Here is a 16,932-nt window from a genome sequence, read left to right as displayed (position 1 = left end):
AGGTAGTTTTTTTTAAATTTCTTTTTCACCTTCGCTTGTGTGCCGCCATGTCTGTGTTGGAGCTGTGAAGGTGTAAAAATCGCCAGTGGACCATTTTGTGACGGTAAATTGGACCATGATGGATGACGGTTCGGATCGGGGTTTGTGCGAGAAGATGCGTGAGGTGTCTTTGGTGGAGAAGAATTTGTGTTTTCCTCGTGCAACAAAATTTCTAAAGGAAAAACATAGCGTTGTATTGAGTTTTTTGTTGTTGTTTTTTTTTGTACCGTTCGTCTCGATTACTCACCATTCAAAGGGGAGTAAACACGCTTGATCGTGTATTTTCGTGAACGTACAAAGCCACAAGCACGTGGAATGTGAGTTTTACCTGAAATTTGGCAAACCGTTGCGCTGGAAGAAGACGTTACCGAAACGAAAAAGGGAGCAGGAAAAATAACGCTTGTTTTGTAAACAACATTGCTTCCCATTGGAGGGGAAATGAGTATCGCATCTGCAATTAATCATTCACAGTTTAAATGCATTGCACCAGTTTTGCATTGCCAGATCGAAAGAAAAACGAAAAAATAAATAATGATTGACAACAAATAATCATCATTTCAAAGAACGTCTGTCAGTCGTGTGATAGAGACCTTGAGCTGAATGAGCACCATCCCACATGGAACGTTTGATTTGTTTTCCAATCATTCCAATTATCCCATTGGACCTGGAAATTCCAATTAGCAGTATATTGCAGAAACACGCAAAACAAAAAATTTAACAGAAGAAAGAACAGCCTCAGTGAGCTGACTTCCGCGAAGTGTAAAGTCGTTATTCACGTTCGTCTTTGGCCGTTTTCGACCAGAACCGGTTGGTAAGGATGCTGCACGAAGGTAAGCAACTGTAAAACATGACGTGTAGCCTTGTTGCGGTGGCGTCAGGAGCAAGGAGGATCGCGAACGCAAAGCAAGATCGAAATTAATCAAACTCAGAAGAAGGGCACGGATGACGGTTTCTTTGTGAGCAATGTGTGTGTGTTTTTTTTGCTGTCTTGTATATTTAATTTTGATTTTTCTTTGAAATAAGATTGACGGTGATGAAGTGGTGAAATATGAGAAACAATACATTATCCGACAGACAGAGAAAGAAAAAATAATTGATTGTAATAAATAGAACAAGAAATTCTGACAAATTCAAAGGAGTGTATAAGAAATGTAGATGATCATACCATAGTTAAAGTTTACCAGGGTTTCCCAAGGTTATTTTGGTTGTTTCCCGAAAATTTTGGGTTGCTTCCCATTCCCATCCTAAATATTCTGCTCTGAACTGATCCTCAACCTTGTACCGAGTCAAAATTTAATTGGTTACAAGCTCGTGGCTTTATTTATACTTGCTCCAATTACATGACTCACAATTTGTAATAACACCCCGGCAAGAAATTGATCATAAATTACGTTATTAACTTCTTTTACATTGTAGGAGTTGAGATAAGGCATACGATTTATGCGCTACTGATCTTTAAATTTATTATTACGATGTGCCAAAACAAAACAAAAACCCTAACCAACCGAAGCAATCAAACGGCTTATGGAACAATAAATCTGTCACCTTTGCAACTCGAGTGAAAATTCAAAAACCCATTGCAGTCAATTCAGTACAGTGCCGACAGGAGCGATCGCCGGCCTCCTGCTGACGACCGGTACGGGAGTGAAGCGCCAGCACACCATCATAATCGTTAGCCGCCGCTGCCGGTGATTAATGATCATCGATGGGGCGATCCCGTACGATCTTCCACCGAATCGGAAGGGCCGTTAGTTTAGCGTTCCATCGAAAAAATATGCCAAATTGGTTCGGTGACGTTGTGGTTTCGACTGTCGAGGCAACGGTGCCATCGTTTCAAGCAGCGAGAGAACGTCTTGGCAAAAAAAAACCTCTCGGTACTAAATGGACCATAACACGAGGCAGATGATAAATGATCTTGGTTGGTTCCGGTTTCGATTTCAAGCTGAACTTGGCGGGGTTCGTTTTCTTATCCACGTGCCGTTTTAAGTGAATGCCGCTATATTGGGTTACGATTTGCGTTGATTGATTTACGAAACGGAGCGTCCGTCCGAGTGCAGCAAACGATCATGAACTCGATCAAGGTTTTCCCGCCTCCCGCAAGGCAAAGGTCAGTTGGATAAAAATATGTTTAAAAAAAACGGAAGCCCATCCCGACCGGAACTTACAAACGACGTGGACGTGATGGATGCTATTTGACAGTTTGCCATTTATCTGACGCCGTTTTTTGTTTTTAACCCACTCACGATCCAACACAGTGGCTAAGCCGACACTTGCCACCTCCCGGAACTGACAGCCGGCTAAATTAATGCCCCGATGCAGGCGGCGTGTGTGTGTGCAACTGCGTCCTGAAGCGCTGATGGAGCGCATCAATGCAGCGGGGCGATCTGTCCGGCAAAGCCGACTGACAGATGCGATGGGTGGTGGATTAAGTGCAATGGCGGAAGCAGTGCGGAATGTCTGAGAGCGTTCCTGACGGTTTATGATTTTGTTTAACTTTTTCTCCTTCCGTTTCGTGTGCGTTGAGAATACGGTTCGGTGTTTTGCAGCGTCTCAGTGCAGTGTCAGGTTTAATTTTTCTACGTCTTTCCGTTAGTGTGAAACGCGCGTGATGAGAAATATTCCACGGCAAGTGCCAAATAAACCAAAAACACACGCAAACAAACACTCACGGAGAGATTAAAAGAAAACAAGTTAAATAAAGTTAAAAGAAAAACGGCTCAATAAAGGAAACATCGACCTGAATAATCAAGACACAACAGAAGGAGATGATTTCATTTTACAGCGTGTGATTTAGGAGCTTTTTAGTGCAATAAATAGACCTTGAATACCGGCACAAAGAATGGAGCATTTTATGCATCATTACAGTCCCACCTTTTGCTCAAAATATGCAACCTTGCAACGGTTTGCACTTCCTGTTGTTGCATATTGTCCGAGGAAAAAAAAAGCAAACAAACATCGCCATGTCCGCATACAAGCCATACTCGATGTATGCTCTCGGCACAATGATACGGTCGAGTGATCCTTCGCTGTAGCGCAACAAAACATAGCATCAACACCACCCTTTTGGCAGGGCTGAGTTGCCCGCCTGAACGTCCGAATCGTGTCAGGTTGCACACATCTGGCATGCATCATGCAGAGCCGATGGGCTTTTCCTCCTGTCTATTCCCTAATTTTTCCTTCACTCACACTCCCTCAAGATAAAAGAAGCGATGATCTACTGCCACTGCCGGCTGTGGCTGGCAGTGAATCAACTCTGTCCAAGCCAACCTAAAAAGTGAAACAAAAAGCAAACACCTTTCTCTTCCCATGCGGGCGGATGCGCCTCATCATCTTTGCATCGTTTTTGGCGGTCAATCTACCGCTAAAGAATGTAGTGAAATATTTGAATGAAACGCGACAAAAAAAAATCGCACACACAGTGGGGAAGCGTTTACGATTTGCCTAGAAGCTGCAGCGGCCGTTATTTTTTGCTTTGTCGAATAAAGAAACAATTTCTACCAACCAACAACCATGCGCCTCCATCGTCTCGGCATCGTGAGTCAGCGGCATCGTGTGTCCGAGGAACTCGGTGTTACTTATTTAATCGTTCGGTTGTGTGTTCGAGTGACAAATGTTGTGGCCGGCCCGACAAGGGACAAGCTAATATTAATCAAACACACAGCCAAAAGCGAACGGCGGCTTGTTGTTTATGATTTATAAGGTTTAAAAACGATGACTGTGAAGAGAATTATGGATGGGATGGAATCCAAATAGAAAGATAAGTGACGGATCGAAGAAATAGAACATCTTGAAGCTATAAAATTATGGTTTAAAATAGTTTTTCTAAAATAGTTACAAGCAATAATCAGCAAATCATGTTTTGTCGTAAATTATTGCACATGAATCTGGCGAATTCGTCTAATGCAAGGATCATTTAACAAGCTGCACCTGTGTCATTTTCACCGTCAAAGGTGTCATATTTTCAGCGAACGTACAAGCGGACATCTTAATCGCCCGTCGATCTTCAAAGTAGGCGGATGCAGTAGAACTTATTCTGACACCCCCCATGGGAAGGCGCGCACAGGCGATATAAAACCGTGCTTCTTGAGGGCGGCTCATGGTGGCTAAACTGTTTCACGACACGACCCATTCCTAAGCGATGCACATAAAACGTGACGAGGCATGAATGATTTAAGTTTTCCCGCACGCCATCCTTTCCCGTTCTTTCGGCTCAACATACGATCGGATTAAAGGGCCCGATAGCAGCAATTTAAATGCGTTTAGTGTACATGTAGTGTTCATGTACGACGAGTAGAGTATATGAGAGTTTTTATTCAACAAAATAAGGAAAAGGAAGAATATTATAATAATTTAATTTGAATTATCTCAATTTTTTTAAAAGAAATAGTTAATACGTTTCATTTTAAAAATTAAATTATATAATTTGCTTGCAGATGTCGCTTGAACTTCGAAAAGATACGCACCCAACAAGTTGCCGCCAGAGGGCGCACTACGCTTCTTTCGAAAAACCACTTGCGCACAAACTTGCTTTGCTGTAGCGCAAGCTGGCTTTTTTTCTAGTGACATGAGTTTAATTTTTTCTTTTTATTTTCTTCCTCACATGTTTACTACACATATTTGCCTTTTCACAACACACACGCCCGTGGTTTTTCCCACGAAGTAGCGAAAGATAATTTATTTTTAAAAACACCCATCTTCATCAATACACTCAGCCGCAAACTGCCGGCACACTGCCAGCACGGGGCCAGCAAGGCAAAGGGCGCATGCAAGCAAGCAGGCGGCCCCATCAGCGGAAGTGTGAGAAAAGAATGTGAAAATTGTTTAATTACGAGCTTGTGTGCGGCTCATGTTTGGCGCCGCCAAAGGTCTTGAAAGGTCTCCTGCGTCGGTGCTGTCGCCGCGACGGGGAACCTTCGCCAGTGTATCGAATTTGTAAGAGAAATGTATTTTTCCACGGGGGAGAAAAAAAAAAACACATTCACCCTGCCCTTGATATCGGTCCAAATTGAAGTGGGTATGAAAGATTTGATATAAAAAAACAGCCTGCACCTACCTTAAATCCCTCGCTAGGGTTATCGTCGTCGGGTTCGTTGGGATCGTTGGAGTAGCGCAGCCCGGAGGACGTCGTGTTGCATGGACGGTAGTGATAGATCGGCCTCGTCGCCAGTCGCTGTGACTCAGGGCGATGGGCCGCAACACATTCGGGCTCCCGGGTACGCTGGGAGGGCTGTGTTGCTGTCGGTTCGGCTGGGGGCGCCTGAGGTGCGCTTTGCTGGCGTTTCGACGGCAGAAGGTTGTCTTCCTTGCTATAGGACACGCCGAAGTCTGCTGGCACGACGGGCAGGCAACCGCGGAGAAAGCACAAAAGGAATGTAAATTAAATTTCAAACGCATTCAGCAAACAATACAACCAACCCAACGCGGTTAACAAATCGTTCATTAGCATAAACAGATAAACGATACACGAAGAACACGGGATGGTGAGATTTTTTGCGAGGGTAAATGTCTTAATTATGTTTCGAAATTATTTACGATCACGCGACATTTCATTCGAAAGGAACGCTTTGCTAATACAACCAATTAGTTTGTCGGCGAGGATTTAGTGGCAACGTTTACGTCATCCTCCACCAACAAACACATGGGCATACGTCAGTTTGTTTTACTGTTTTACTAGGAAACGCTAAATTGCCACTGTATATAGTCTTTTTCGTCCTTTACTTTACTTTTTCACAACACATAAAACAGAAACACTTGAAACACTCAAACGCGAAGGTGTTAACCGGACTCGGGAATTGATGGTTTTGAGTTATTTCCTTAACGTCTAGGCCCAGAGCGAACCTCAGTCGGGGCAGCACTAACAGATGTTTGTGTGGACACACAAAACGGTACACAACGAGCCAGGATCGGTTATGGATCGTAAAGTTTAACGATCCTCAGCCTGGTAAACAGCAGCACGCAAACGGCGGTTAAGCAGACGGGGTTGGATTGTGTGAGAAAGTGTTAACAACAAAATGTAGGCGGGTTTATTATGTACCGTAAAAGTAAAAAAAGATACATTTTAAATGGAAATGAATTTTAAAAACTTGTAAACAAAATAAAAAGGGAAAACGGTGGAGACGCCTAGTTATTTACTTGAATTGGTAATCAAATTAAATTTGTTAAACGTGATCATATTCAAATTTGTTACATGAAATGATCATTGTTCACACGATCAAAACTGCATTCAGTATTAATTTGCATCACTCATTTTTGAACCGTAATATGTTTACCAAAACATGTTTCTTCTCAATCTACAAACATGAGTGAAATGAAAAAAAAATAAAATAAAAAAAGCATCAAATGGAGCATCTGATTTACGCGCCAAATGTTTTGCGACCCAGCATCCCAACATCGTTCGAGAATTAGGGCACCATTTTCGCATGTTAACAGATCGCAACGAGCTGGCCCCGTCCGCGCTCGAGGATCGTCATGTTTTGCACTGCATCGCTAAAGTAGCGCACGAATGTGCTAATAAAAAAGCCATAAATCACGGCCATCGGCTTTAATTACAAGGAGTGGCTCGCATTCATTTGCTACCCCTTCTTTGGCCGTCGCGTTTTGCAGCACAACAGTACAGCAGCAGTCCTCACGCTCTGTTGCAAGCGCAGTTTAATCAACGTGCATCTAATTGACACATTCGCTGCATCATGCTACTGCAGGTTACACCGTGGCCGGTAATACGATCTTCATAAAAAGGGACCTCAAAAGAGAACCAAAACAAGAATAGAGGAAAAAAACTGCACCCAAAATTAATGTGGCGCAACGTAAGGGTAGATAAATTTGTCACATATTTAAACACCGTTTAACACACGCGTCACGCGTTGCGGTGATGGCTTCCTCCAACAATCGAATGGTGCTGGTGGTGCGCGGTGCAACCAACCGATTGGCCCTGCTGTCAACCAAATTTTCGATGAGCCGCACAAAAAGGTTGGTCGCGCGGTTCGGAAAGGTCTGTCGACAAAATCAACAAATACACACGCACGCACACACACACCCGTGCATGATGGACGGGTGATGCAGCACCCCTGGCATGACCTTGTCAACCGAAAGGCATTTCTCTTTTGTCCTTGCAGTTCGTGTGAAGAGGTGTGAACATGCTGTGTTACCTGTCAGCGATCGTTACCTTAGTGGAGAAGAGGAAAACGAAAACGCGTGTGGGTGGTGTGAAAGTAACTCTGTCCGACACACGAACACGCACACATTCATACATAAACGGATGTAGTGAGAATTTGTTTTAGCCAACGAATGCCGGTGGTAGATACAACACAACATTGAGACACAACGTAGAGAAACGGCACGACACGTTACCGGGTTTGACATCGGCGGTCAGGATTTCGTCTTTCAGCGTCATGCTGATGCGGCGGTCCTACAGGCTGACCACCCCCTAGAAGCTACCAGGGCGCACAACAAGGGTACGGACGAAGGGAGAGAAAGAGAAAGAGAGCGAGGAGTACAACCGGCCTAAAGCCGGTCAGGTGGAAAGGGGAGGGAGGAGAAGGGAAAACCTTTGCTCTTATCACTTGCGATGGGTCGTTCGTGCTCGGTGGTTGGTTCAGGGAAGAGGGGAAGGCAAAATCACTCACTAACACTAACCGGAAGGGGAGGGGCTGAGAACTTTCTCCCAGCAAACTTTCAGTACACGGTTGGGTGAAATATACTCACAACACTATACGTATGCACTACCAGCCACTGCACTCGAGCAAGAAAAGAAAGCCACACACACACACACACAGTCGCACACGTGAGTATTCAATCTAAATGGACAATCGGGGAGGTTTTTGCTTATCTGTTTCGCCTGATACTGGGGAAAAAACTATATAAAAACGAAGAAAATTTGATTTTTTTTAATGTACACTTAGTCAAAGTTTTTCCGAGGAGCGTAAAGTTTCATAAAAAAAGTTGAATAACCAATTCAATAACTAAGAAAGTTCAAACAAAATGTAATAAATTGATAAATTCGTAATAAATTGATACTTGTGTAGTAAGTATTCATACTATTTTTTCTCATAGTTAAAGACTTATTTAGAACTTGAGTAAGTCCCGAAAAAGAAATTAAACATTTTATTCGTCAGAACGCATGATTAGTGTAATGCAATGCGTTGACTAATTATTCGTCAATGTTGACGAAGCTTTACTAATCTTATATCAATAAATACACCGTGATCAAGAATTTTCGAATACAAATTGTTGCGTTTATTTCACAACATGCTATTAATATCGATTGTGAAAATTTCAATGACAGTTTTTGCATGTATTCATACACTCTAGCAGGTTTGATAAGTTACATTCCAAGATGAGTTATAGGTTTATTCTAAAACGCAATGAAACAATTAAGGGAAATTGTGAAATATTGATAAAAGGGTGAGCCCCCTGGTGCTGTATTCAGAAGGCTCAAAACTCTTAATATTAATTTGAATCGTTAATAAAACGATCAATAGCTACCATCAGATATCACCTTTAGAAGACAGAGAACGATCTGATCGTCCAAGATCGGTACGGACGTAGAAAATATTAAGATGTGAGGGAACGAATTCGACGTAACGGTCTTTACGAAAAATGGCGTCACACCTGAAAAAGTCCTACTGATCGGCTCATAACATTGTACCAAAAAATCTTGGACGTAGGGCCTTCAAGCACCGTAAACTTAAAGATTGAAAAGAAGCAAGATGATCTTGACTTTTCAGATCATTGAACCAAAAACAGGTTGGAAAGAAGCAAGATGATCTTGTCACGGCGCGATGTTTGGGAGACAATTTGTAAATTCCGGTAAATTCCTATTGGTTTTCATCGAAAAAAGGAGTAAAAATCAACACCAAGCATTTTAAAACTGAAGTTTAGGTGAAAATTGTCGCCACAAACTAGCAGAAACTCTATGGAAAGGATCATTATGTATTTCAATAGGAAGGTGCACCCGCACACCCTGTCAACATTGGTCAGCGATGGTGCAGAGAGAATTTAAAAAATTTCGGACGAAAACAGATTGGCATCCTAGCTCTCCTGATTTGTATCCGTTAGAATTCTTTGGTTACATTGTTTGGTACATGTTATCCAAACTAAATGATCCTAAAATATGAAATTTCAATCAATCTAGGGCTGTTAAAGAAACCGGAAAAAATGAAGAGATATACCCTTGGAATGAGTGAAGGAACACTCAGGAATAGAACATACAAAAACAATGTATCAGTCAACCCAATATACTGAGTTGAATTTGTATCCGAACTTATTGATCACGGTGTAGTAACGACAATTTCAACAAATCTGAATACATCCTTAGGAAACTAATTTACGATGCTTTTAAGCGGACGCAGAGACACTGCCTAGGGATTACTATTCATGATTGGAAAGTAGGAAACGTTCTACGACGAGGGATAGCACAAAGATATTGCCAGCTGATCGTACCAGAATACACGCAGCTGTGTGTGATTCCCTATAGCTGAATGATGGCCGGGAAATGACATGCAAAATGCAGTATAAAATCAACAACAGCCATTAAACGAGTCCATCACATGATCGCTCGAACCACACAGCGTGTCCTAAGCCCCCTCCAATTACTCCGAAGCAGTCAATATCAATTAGTGAAAGATGTGTGCGACATTCCGCAACCGGTGCCAACTGATCTGAATGAAAGACGGGCGTTACAAAAACACACAATCAAACGCAAACGCGGCCAATGATCTACAACCGAAACCTCCGACAATGAAACCAAAACGTTGGAAGGGGGTGTGGAGGGGGATGAGGAAGGCGCCTATACACGCACTTGGGGCTTGAACGATTTAAATTTAGTTCTCTATTTCATCACAATCCTCAACACTATGTCGTTGCATTTCGGTTCGTTTGACGATAAGTAAAGAAAGAGGAAGAGACTTGCTAGGGGGGGGGGGGGTCACGCAATTCAATTACGCAATTGCGCAATCACGCGGATTGCGTGTTCGGTTGTAATGACCATCGCGTACCAATCCGGCACAAGGTGAAGCCGCGGAATAGTAGCCTCCTCTCTTCGTCACTGCCAATCGGACCCAATATCTGCCAAGACCAACCTCAACGCAATCCGGGTCAGACACACACACACAGCAGCGGCACGAATTGGCAGGTTGTTTTTTGAGTGACAAGCAGGTTGCAAAGTTTGCGCCATTTCCGCTTTTGCTTTCCGCCACGCCAAGATCTCGCAGGCGACAGGTGAGCTAGAGACGGTGGTTTTCGCACCTGGTTGCTGTGTTGCACCCGGCGTCTAGAGGAAATAGATTACACTCTAGGAAGAGAGAAAAAAAACAGGCCCGCCACCATCAAAACACTGCCGTTCCGAAGGATGATCTAAACACACATTCCGGCTTCGCATACACGCCCACACACACGGTTGGCGATGGAGGAATATTCCAACATTCCACCCGGCCACGTAATCTTGGGCCGAAAACCAACAACCGTTCCCTTACTGAAACGGATCGTAAATAAACTAATTCCGCCCGCCAATCGGGAATGAAACGGGCAGACACGGGCCGCGCGACCGTAAAAATGTGCTCATTTTTGCATTTGCTCAACCGGCACTAGGTAAAGTTGGTTGAACTAATAAACTGTTTTCGTTCTGCGCACATGGACACAGACACACACAAACATTCACACCTTGGGAGGGCGTTGGTGGACAGGTATTAATATTTTTCAAGATCACATGCGGCTCGTGGCAAAATTTATACCGCCATTTCGAGCGAGTATCAATCGGGTGAGTGTAGGGTGTAGTAAATTAAATCTTAAAATTCGACGGTGCGATGGTGACACATTCCTTTTCGCGGGTCAGCAACTACTGTATCAAAAGTATGTTGACTCACTAGAGCAGTATCATAGAACGGTTTTAGTTCTCTAAAAAGAAAATTGGATATTGGATGTAAATAATTACGAATATGATTCGTTTTGAATTAGAAATGACGTTGATAACCTTACCACCATGATGAAATGGATTAGGACACCGAGGGCGACCAAGGTTTCAATTTGTTGTTGAACAGTGTAAAGAAACATTTTCTTATGATAACTACATATGCACGAAGATTAACACATTTTCACACAAATGGAAGAAAGCACTTTCCACAAGAGCCAGAGCAGCAGAGTGAAGAGACGGTCACAAAACATGCACAATGTTTTGATTCGTCCACTCTGACGACAGTGTTGCCAAACGCATCGAAGCTCGTTGATTTGACATTTCTGTCAACTTTCAAAAAATCAATCTGACAACACGGTACATATGACACACTCTCGCATTTTGTGAGAATCATTCCAGTTTTCAATCTACCAGAAAACGTTTTGCGCCTCCGTTTCTGTTTGTTCTGTTATTTGTGTTGGCTGTTTAATCACACCAAAAAATGTTCATCCCGAAGGCGAACCGCAATGCGATCTACACGGCCCTGTTCAAGGAGGGAGTGTTGGTTGTCCGCAAGGACCATCGCCCGTCGATGCACTGCGAGCTGAAAACGATCCCGAACCTGCAGGTCATAGTGACGCTGAAGTCGCTCATCTCACGCAATTACGCCAAGGAAAAGATCGTCTGGAACACTTACTACTGGACGCTGACCAACGAGGGCATTGTCTATCTGCGCGACTGTCTGCACTTTCCTCCTGAGGTGGTCCCTGCGACACTGATCCAGCGTGAGCGGGCTGTACGGGACAGCACCAACAGCAAGGCAGTGCGGCAAGAAGGCTTCGCACAGCGGCGGGACACCGAAGGGCGTGAGATGTACCGCCGGCAGCCGAATCGTTACGTGGACAAGCGTGGCGACGTTGGATCCGGTACCGGGGAGTTGCAGTTCCGCGGAGGATTCGGTCGTGGCAACCAGTACGATTAGGACGGGAATGTCGTCTTGTGGAACGCTCATATCGCATGTGAAATTCCTCGAAACAACCGCATCGCAGGTGCACTTCCGAAGAAGAAATAAAAGCAAGGCGCTCTAGGATTTCACAACATAACCTCAAAAAGATGTTCGAGTTTTGAATGGAATGCATCAACGGTCGACTGGTGAAGATTTATCGACATTCTAACCTTCAAAACAAGCAGCTCAACGAACCAGTCCGCTGCCAATGCATGTGAAGGGTAACAAATCTTCACCCATCAAGTAAAGATTATCGGATGTCGCCAAAACTGAAACCGGTTGAGCGTGTGTTTTGGCGTACAGGCGTGCAAGTAAGTGGAAAGAAACATGGTTGGGCTAAGAAACTGGTGCCAAAATGGCGCTGTAAACTGATCTAGGATGTTACTAGGAATGGTCCCATAACAGACGAATGAAATATGAAACACGCCACGTTTCGCTACATCTCAAATGTATACGTTCACTACATCGCTTCTTATCAGCGTCTTATGGCGCCCAATGATGCCATCTGCAGCAATACTGGCCTGATCTAATGTCTTCTCTTTGTAGCAATGCTCTGAGCAATAAATTTGAGTGGGAAAAGCGTATACACGGGCGGCAAGATAACATTACGAACATCTTCAACCCCTATGATGAGCCTCCTGGTGGTTGTAGTGATGTCTGTGCACCAACGCGCCAGCCGATTTTTAGCGCTAATTATAAATAACGCTATCGCAGGCCGGCAATCAAACATCGGCCCACGACCACCTGAACGTGTGAGTTGACTTCCTATTTTGCTAGGAGCTTAGTATTTTCTTCTCTTTTCCCCGTTTTGTGCGTTGCCTGGCTCTCACTTGTTCGTCTAGCAGCGCGATGTCGACTCTGGGCGTTGCGCGACGAAACGCTGTCCTTAGAGTCTTTCAGTGGTGGATGTACCGAGCGAGCACACAAAGCGTCGTGTACACCCTCAAAATACAAAACCACCATTTCCCTTTCACCCATCTAACGCGCTGCCGTCGCAACCTGTCGTCGTCCTCGCCTGCGAGTGCGATCGCGACATTGTCGCCAAAGGAGCGCAGTAGTGTGCGCAAGGCAAATTTCGGTTTAAATTAAAATACCATGTTCTAGATTCTATAAATTGTTGGCAAATGGGCGAGTGTAGCAAAAGTTAGTGTGTGCGGGCTGATTCGAGGCTGCCTGTTTACTCGGAGATCGGTAGTGCCTGCGCGCAGCAACTACAAAAAAAGAGGGACGAAGAAGGTGGTACGCACGACAATCGATGTATGTGCCGGTCGTCATGTCACGAAGGGGTTTTTGCTCTGGTTGCGGGAAAGGTAGTCGATGCTTCTATTCGTTTTTTTCTACTGAGATTGGGTGGATATGATGCGCTAGAGTTAGTTTGGTGGATAGACCAACGGTTCCTTGAGTTCAAAAATGTTTGTCCCAAAAAGATTGTTGCTTGTGTAGTCTTACAACCACTGTTCAATTTGATTCGGAAGATGTAAATCGAAATGGGATTCACATAGGTAAATTATTGTTTTAAAGTCGTAACATGATAGAAGAGATACATAATTCATTATTTCAATTCTTCATTGAAAATTCCTTATATTCCTTATTGGAATTGAAAATTCCTTATATTCCTTATTGGAATTATAATTTTTATCAATTTTGCAACGGAAAACTAAAACTCTTTCAAGGAAAGTAATTGCTAATTCTGAAATATGAACAGCATTCTATTCATTTCAGGTAGCAAATTTCATTGAAGTATCGTTTTGTTTAATTTTAGGATAGCCGCGATCACCCAAACAGGCTTAGAAGAGACATACACAGAAAACGTATCAAATGTCCTGCCAAAACCCCCCCATTTCAAGCGTCCGAACTGTTTCTTCTTGCTTGTCTCACTCGCATTGTCACTCGATACCTCCGATCTGGTTCATTTTCACCGAACTCAATCCGGGTTTCGTGCATCCGGGTAGATTACCGCTTAGAAGTGGAGCTGGTGGCCCGCATGGCCCCAAACAAACCCACCTCCCCTCCGTCCGTTTCGTGCGACCGCCCGGTTAATCACTGCGCTCACTCACGCGTACCGACGGCGTGTACGATTCCGGCGCCACACACAAAAACAGCTGCTTTTCCCTGGTGGGATTTTGGTGCGCCGTGGCACAAGCACCAGATGGATCAAGATATGTTGCTCGTTTTCCTCCTCTCAGCCGCAGCGGTAACCGGCCGAATCGGAGAGGTAATCGAAAATAAAACTAACACCACAACCACCGCCGCCGCTACAGCGTTCCGGATGGGCGCACAAATGGCGGTTGATGCGTTTCGCGCGGTGTATGTGGTCGTCGCGCACACGGTGTAAGTTCACGAACTTTCCTTCAGACAAGAGAGATTCAACCAGGGGGTCGCTCGGTTTGATTTTTGTTTTTGCAACAGACAATAGACGCAAACATACACACTCACACACACACACGCTCACGGACACCTTTAGCACAATGAACAATTTCACGAGCTCCCCCGAACGACGAACTGCTCTCATCTGTATCGGTTTTTGAAACACAACGATCACCGCACCGTGACGCACACTGTGTGTGCGTGTGGCGTGAAAAAGGGACCCGCACGCTGCACGAACAATTGGCAATCGGACCTGTTGCTGCTTCCTTTTTCTCGCTTCGATTCGGCTGCATACCCGATGCCGATCAACCTGACGAGAGGAGGGTAAACGCAAACATACACACTACAAACGCCAGGCACAAACGCACCCGAGCAGAGGCACTCTGGCGGGGCTGGGCCTTGATTCGATTATTTTGTTTTGGCACCAACCTACTTCGAATACATCGAGTAAGTGCATCGATCCTTCGGTTTACGCACCCACACGAGAGACAGTTGACATTCATGTCCAACGTCTCAACACACGCACGCAGCGGGACCGATCATTGTGTGGTGCCGCACGATCGACTTTCGTTCGGAGGGAAGGATCGACTTTTTTTTCTTTTTTGTTTCGAATTTTCGTATTTTCGCGATCGAGAACCGATCGATTGCATTATGTGATCACTTCTCTTTTTTTGCAGCTGCACTATTCATCCCCCGATCCCCACACTTATGTAACGGATCGCAACTGCGGACGGAGTGTCGATTACTCAATCAGTTGCAGAAAAATGGGGCTCAATTAAAATTGATTTTTTTCTGACGTCAATTTTTCTCCATTTCCGGCCGCAAAACCAGTGACACACTTGTGGGACGCGATGAGTATGAGGCAAATTCAGAATACAATGGTGTTTTTATACGTATTTTACACGAACTTAACTCAGTACATCACCTAGCTGCTGAATTTAAATTCAATTTAAACTGCTTCTTTTCTGTTGAATTCGTTTTTCGATTCGATTTGTTCAACTTTCTCACATCATTGTTGTCTACTTTTCGAGTACAAATCATAAGCATTCGCAATGCAACTACACAATTTCCTCATTTTGTCACATTTTCCCAACAATTTTCAACAAAAAATCACTTCTCAATGTCGAACTTCAGTAGAGCATGTTATAATATCCCCACTTTAAAACATCTGCAACACTTAAACTACACAACACTGTGTAACGGCACTGGGAAAGCGACGGTGTACGTAACACTTTGCCATCAGCCACCAAATCTCAACCCTCTTTGTTCCGTTTTGCACCACCCTCGGCACACACTGCACGCACAGCACTCGGCTGCTACCCTTAACTGTGAACTCACTTTTCTGCTCGAAAGCTCGACTGAAACTGAACTGTCCGCACTGAGCAGGGGTTTGCCTTTGGCTCGATCCACGCTCGATCGTTGCAGATCTCGGTTTCGGTGTTTTCGGGTGCCGTGCCGTTTCGCGATCGTTTTTCTCGCGCTCGTCTCACATTCGGGCACTGTTGGCCGAACGTGTCCTCCGCCGGGGAGCGGGTTTGTTTGTGTGAGGGAATGCCATTTGTTTCTGCGCTACATTCACGCTATAATGCCGGCCACCCTCGACAAAAACACACCCGTACACACACACACCGAGGCTGCACTGAGCGCGATCATGATAAGATTGTCCTGCTTTCGATTGGCTTCAAGTTCGATCGACGAACGATCTTTCTTTTTTGTTCGTTATTTTAATTACACACTATGAGCGGGACACACTGCTGCAGTGTGTGTGTGTGTGGTAACGGAGGATTGTGGTGGACTAAGATCTTGCCGAACGGGTGGGGTGTTTGAGGCGGAATGCGTACTGCTTACTCTTCCTTCGATTCTTCTTTTGATATTGTTGAGTAAAAGACCTGGCGTCTCCACTAGGTTTTAATGCTCGTTCGCATATTATCCCACAATCGTGTTTATGTGGTTGTGTGAGAGGAACAGCTAAATGCGTTTTTTCCTGTTTTCCCCGAAACTAAAACTATAAACACACACACAAACAACCACCCAACCACGGAGAGAGAACCACGTGTATGCCGCCGATGCCAATGTGCAGTAGCGTTAGTTTTCGTTCGGCTGCAGGTTAAGGTGGTTGTGTATTTTTAATTACCAACCGGCCCGCCACCACCACCGTGCGCACACTTGTTGATCGTCCGTGAAGGTGCATGAGTTTTTATAGTGGCGTTGCTTTATTTTTCTAGCGATGTTCGCGCTCAACGCGTTCCGGCATTTAGTTTGTTTTCCTTCGCTGCCCAGTTCCAACCGGTGTCATCAACGGGGTGATTCACCGTGTTGCAATTTGTTTCCTGCTGTGTTTGTATTTACTGCATGCAAGAAAAACTCAATGCTGCTGCAGTTTTATTCATTTTTTTAAATAAAAGTTTAAAATGTATTTCTTTCAATTACTTTGTGTTGAACTGGAAGAGAAACGCAAAGTGGAAAGCTTAATGCAGGAATGATCTTTATTCAGAGTTCAAAAGCTCAACAACACTTTGTTCTGCTATTTAAATTATACATTGACTTATAGATACGATGTTCTTTTGCGGGTTTATTTCTCCCCAATTCGGAATAATAATATAATGGAAGAATAATATTCTTCCATAATTTCCCT

At 44.2% G+C, this 16,932-nt stretch overlaps 2 protein-coding genes across 8 annotated transcripts in view; one reads left to right on the top strand and one right to left on the bottom strand.

Annotated features, from left to right (window-relative positions):
- The window catches only part of LOC120898443 (obscurin), a 67,558-nt gene extending 51,835 nt beyond the window's left edge, over nucleotides 1-15,723 (bottom strand). For 3 of the 7 annotated variants that reach the window (XM_040304293.1, XM_040304289.1, XM_040304295.1), the window contains exons 1-3: nucleotides 15,636-15,722; nucleotides 7,387-7,891; nucleotides 5,093-5,364 (exon numbers count right to left, since the gene is read on the bottom strand). In XM_040304293.1, coding sequence (XP_040160227.1) covers nucleotides 5,093-5,364; nucleotides 7,387-7,429 — 315 coding nt within the window. In that variant the 5' untranslated portion in view covers nucleotides 7,430-7,891; nucleotides 15,636-15,722. Of the gene's footprint in view, nucleotides 1-5,092; nucleotides 5,365-7,386; nucleotides 7,892-15,635 lie in introns of all 7 variants that reach the window. The other 4 variants (XM_040304298.1, XM_040304290.1, XM_040304294.1 and 1 more) reach the window with 3 other exon arrangements.
- LOC120898446 (40S ribosomal protein S10a-like) lies at nucleotides 11,298-12,027 on the top strand. The gene has a single exon (XM_040304301.1). The coding sequence runs from the start codon at nucleotides 11,427-11,429 to the stop codon at nucleotides 11,904-11,906; it is 480 nt and encodes a 159-aa protein (XP_040160235.1). The 5' UTR covers nucleotides 11,298-11,426; the 3' UTR covers nucleotides 11,907-12,027.
- Nucleotides 15,724-16,932: the final 1,209 nt, after the last annotated feature.

Source organism: Anopheles arabiensis, chromosome 2, assembly GCF_016920715.1.
Source record: "Anopheles arabiensis isolate DONGOLA chromosome 2, AaraD3, whole genome shotgun sequence".
Lineage (NCBI taxonomy): Eukaryota > Metazoa > Arthropoda > Insecta > Diptera > Culicidae > Anopheles > Anopheles arabiensis.
Note: the sequence above shows the minus strand (reverse complement) of the source record. Positions and strands in the feature narration are given on the sequence as shown.

Excerpts from the sequence above, each read along its gene's own strand:
- LOC120898446 (XM_040304301.1), top strand. The coding sequence starts at position 11,427 with ATGTTCATCCCGAAGGCGAACCGCAATGCGATCTACACGGCCCTGTTC.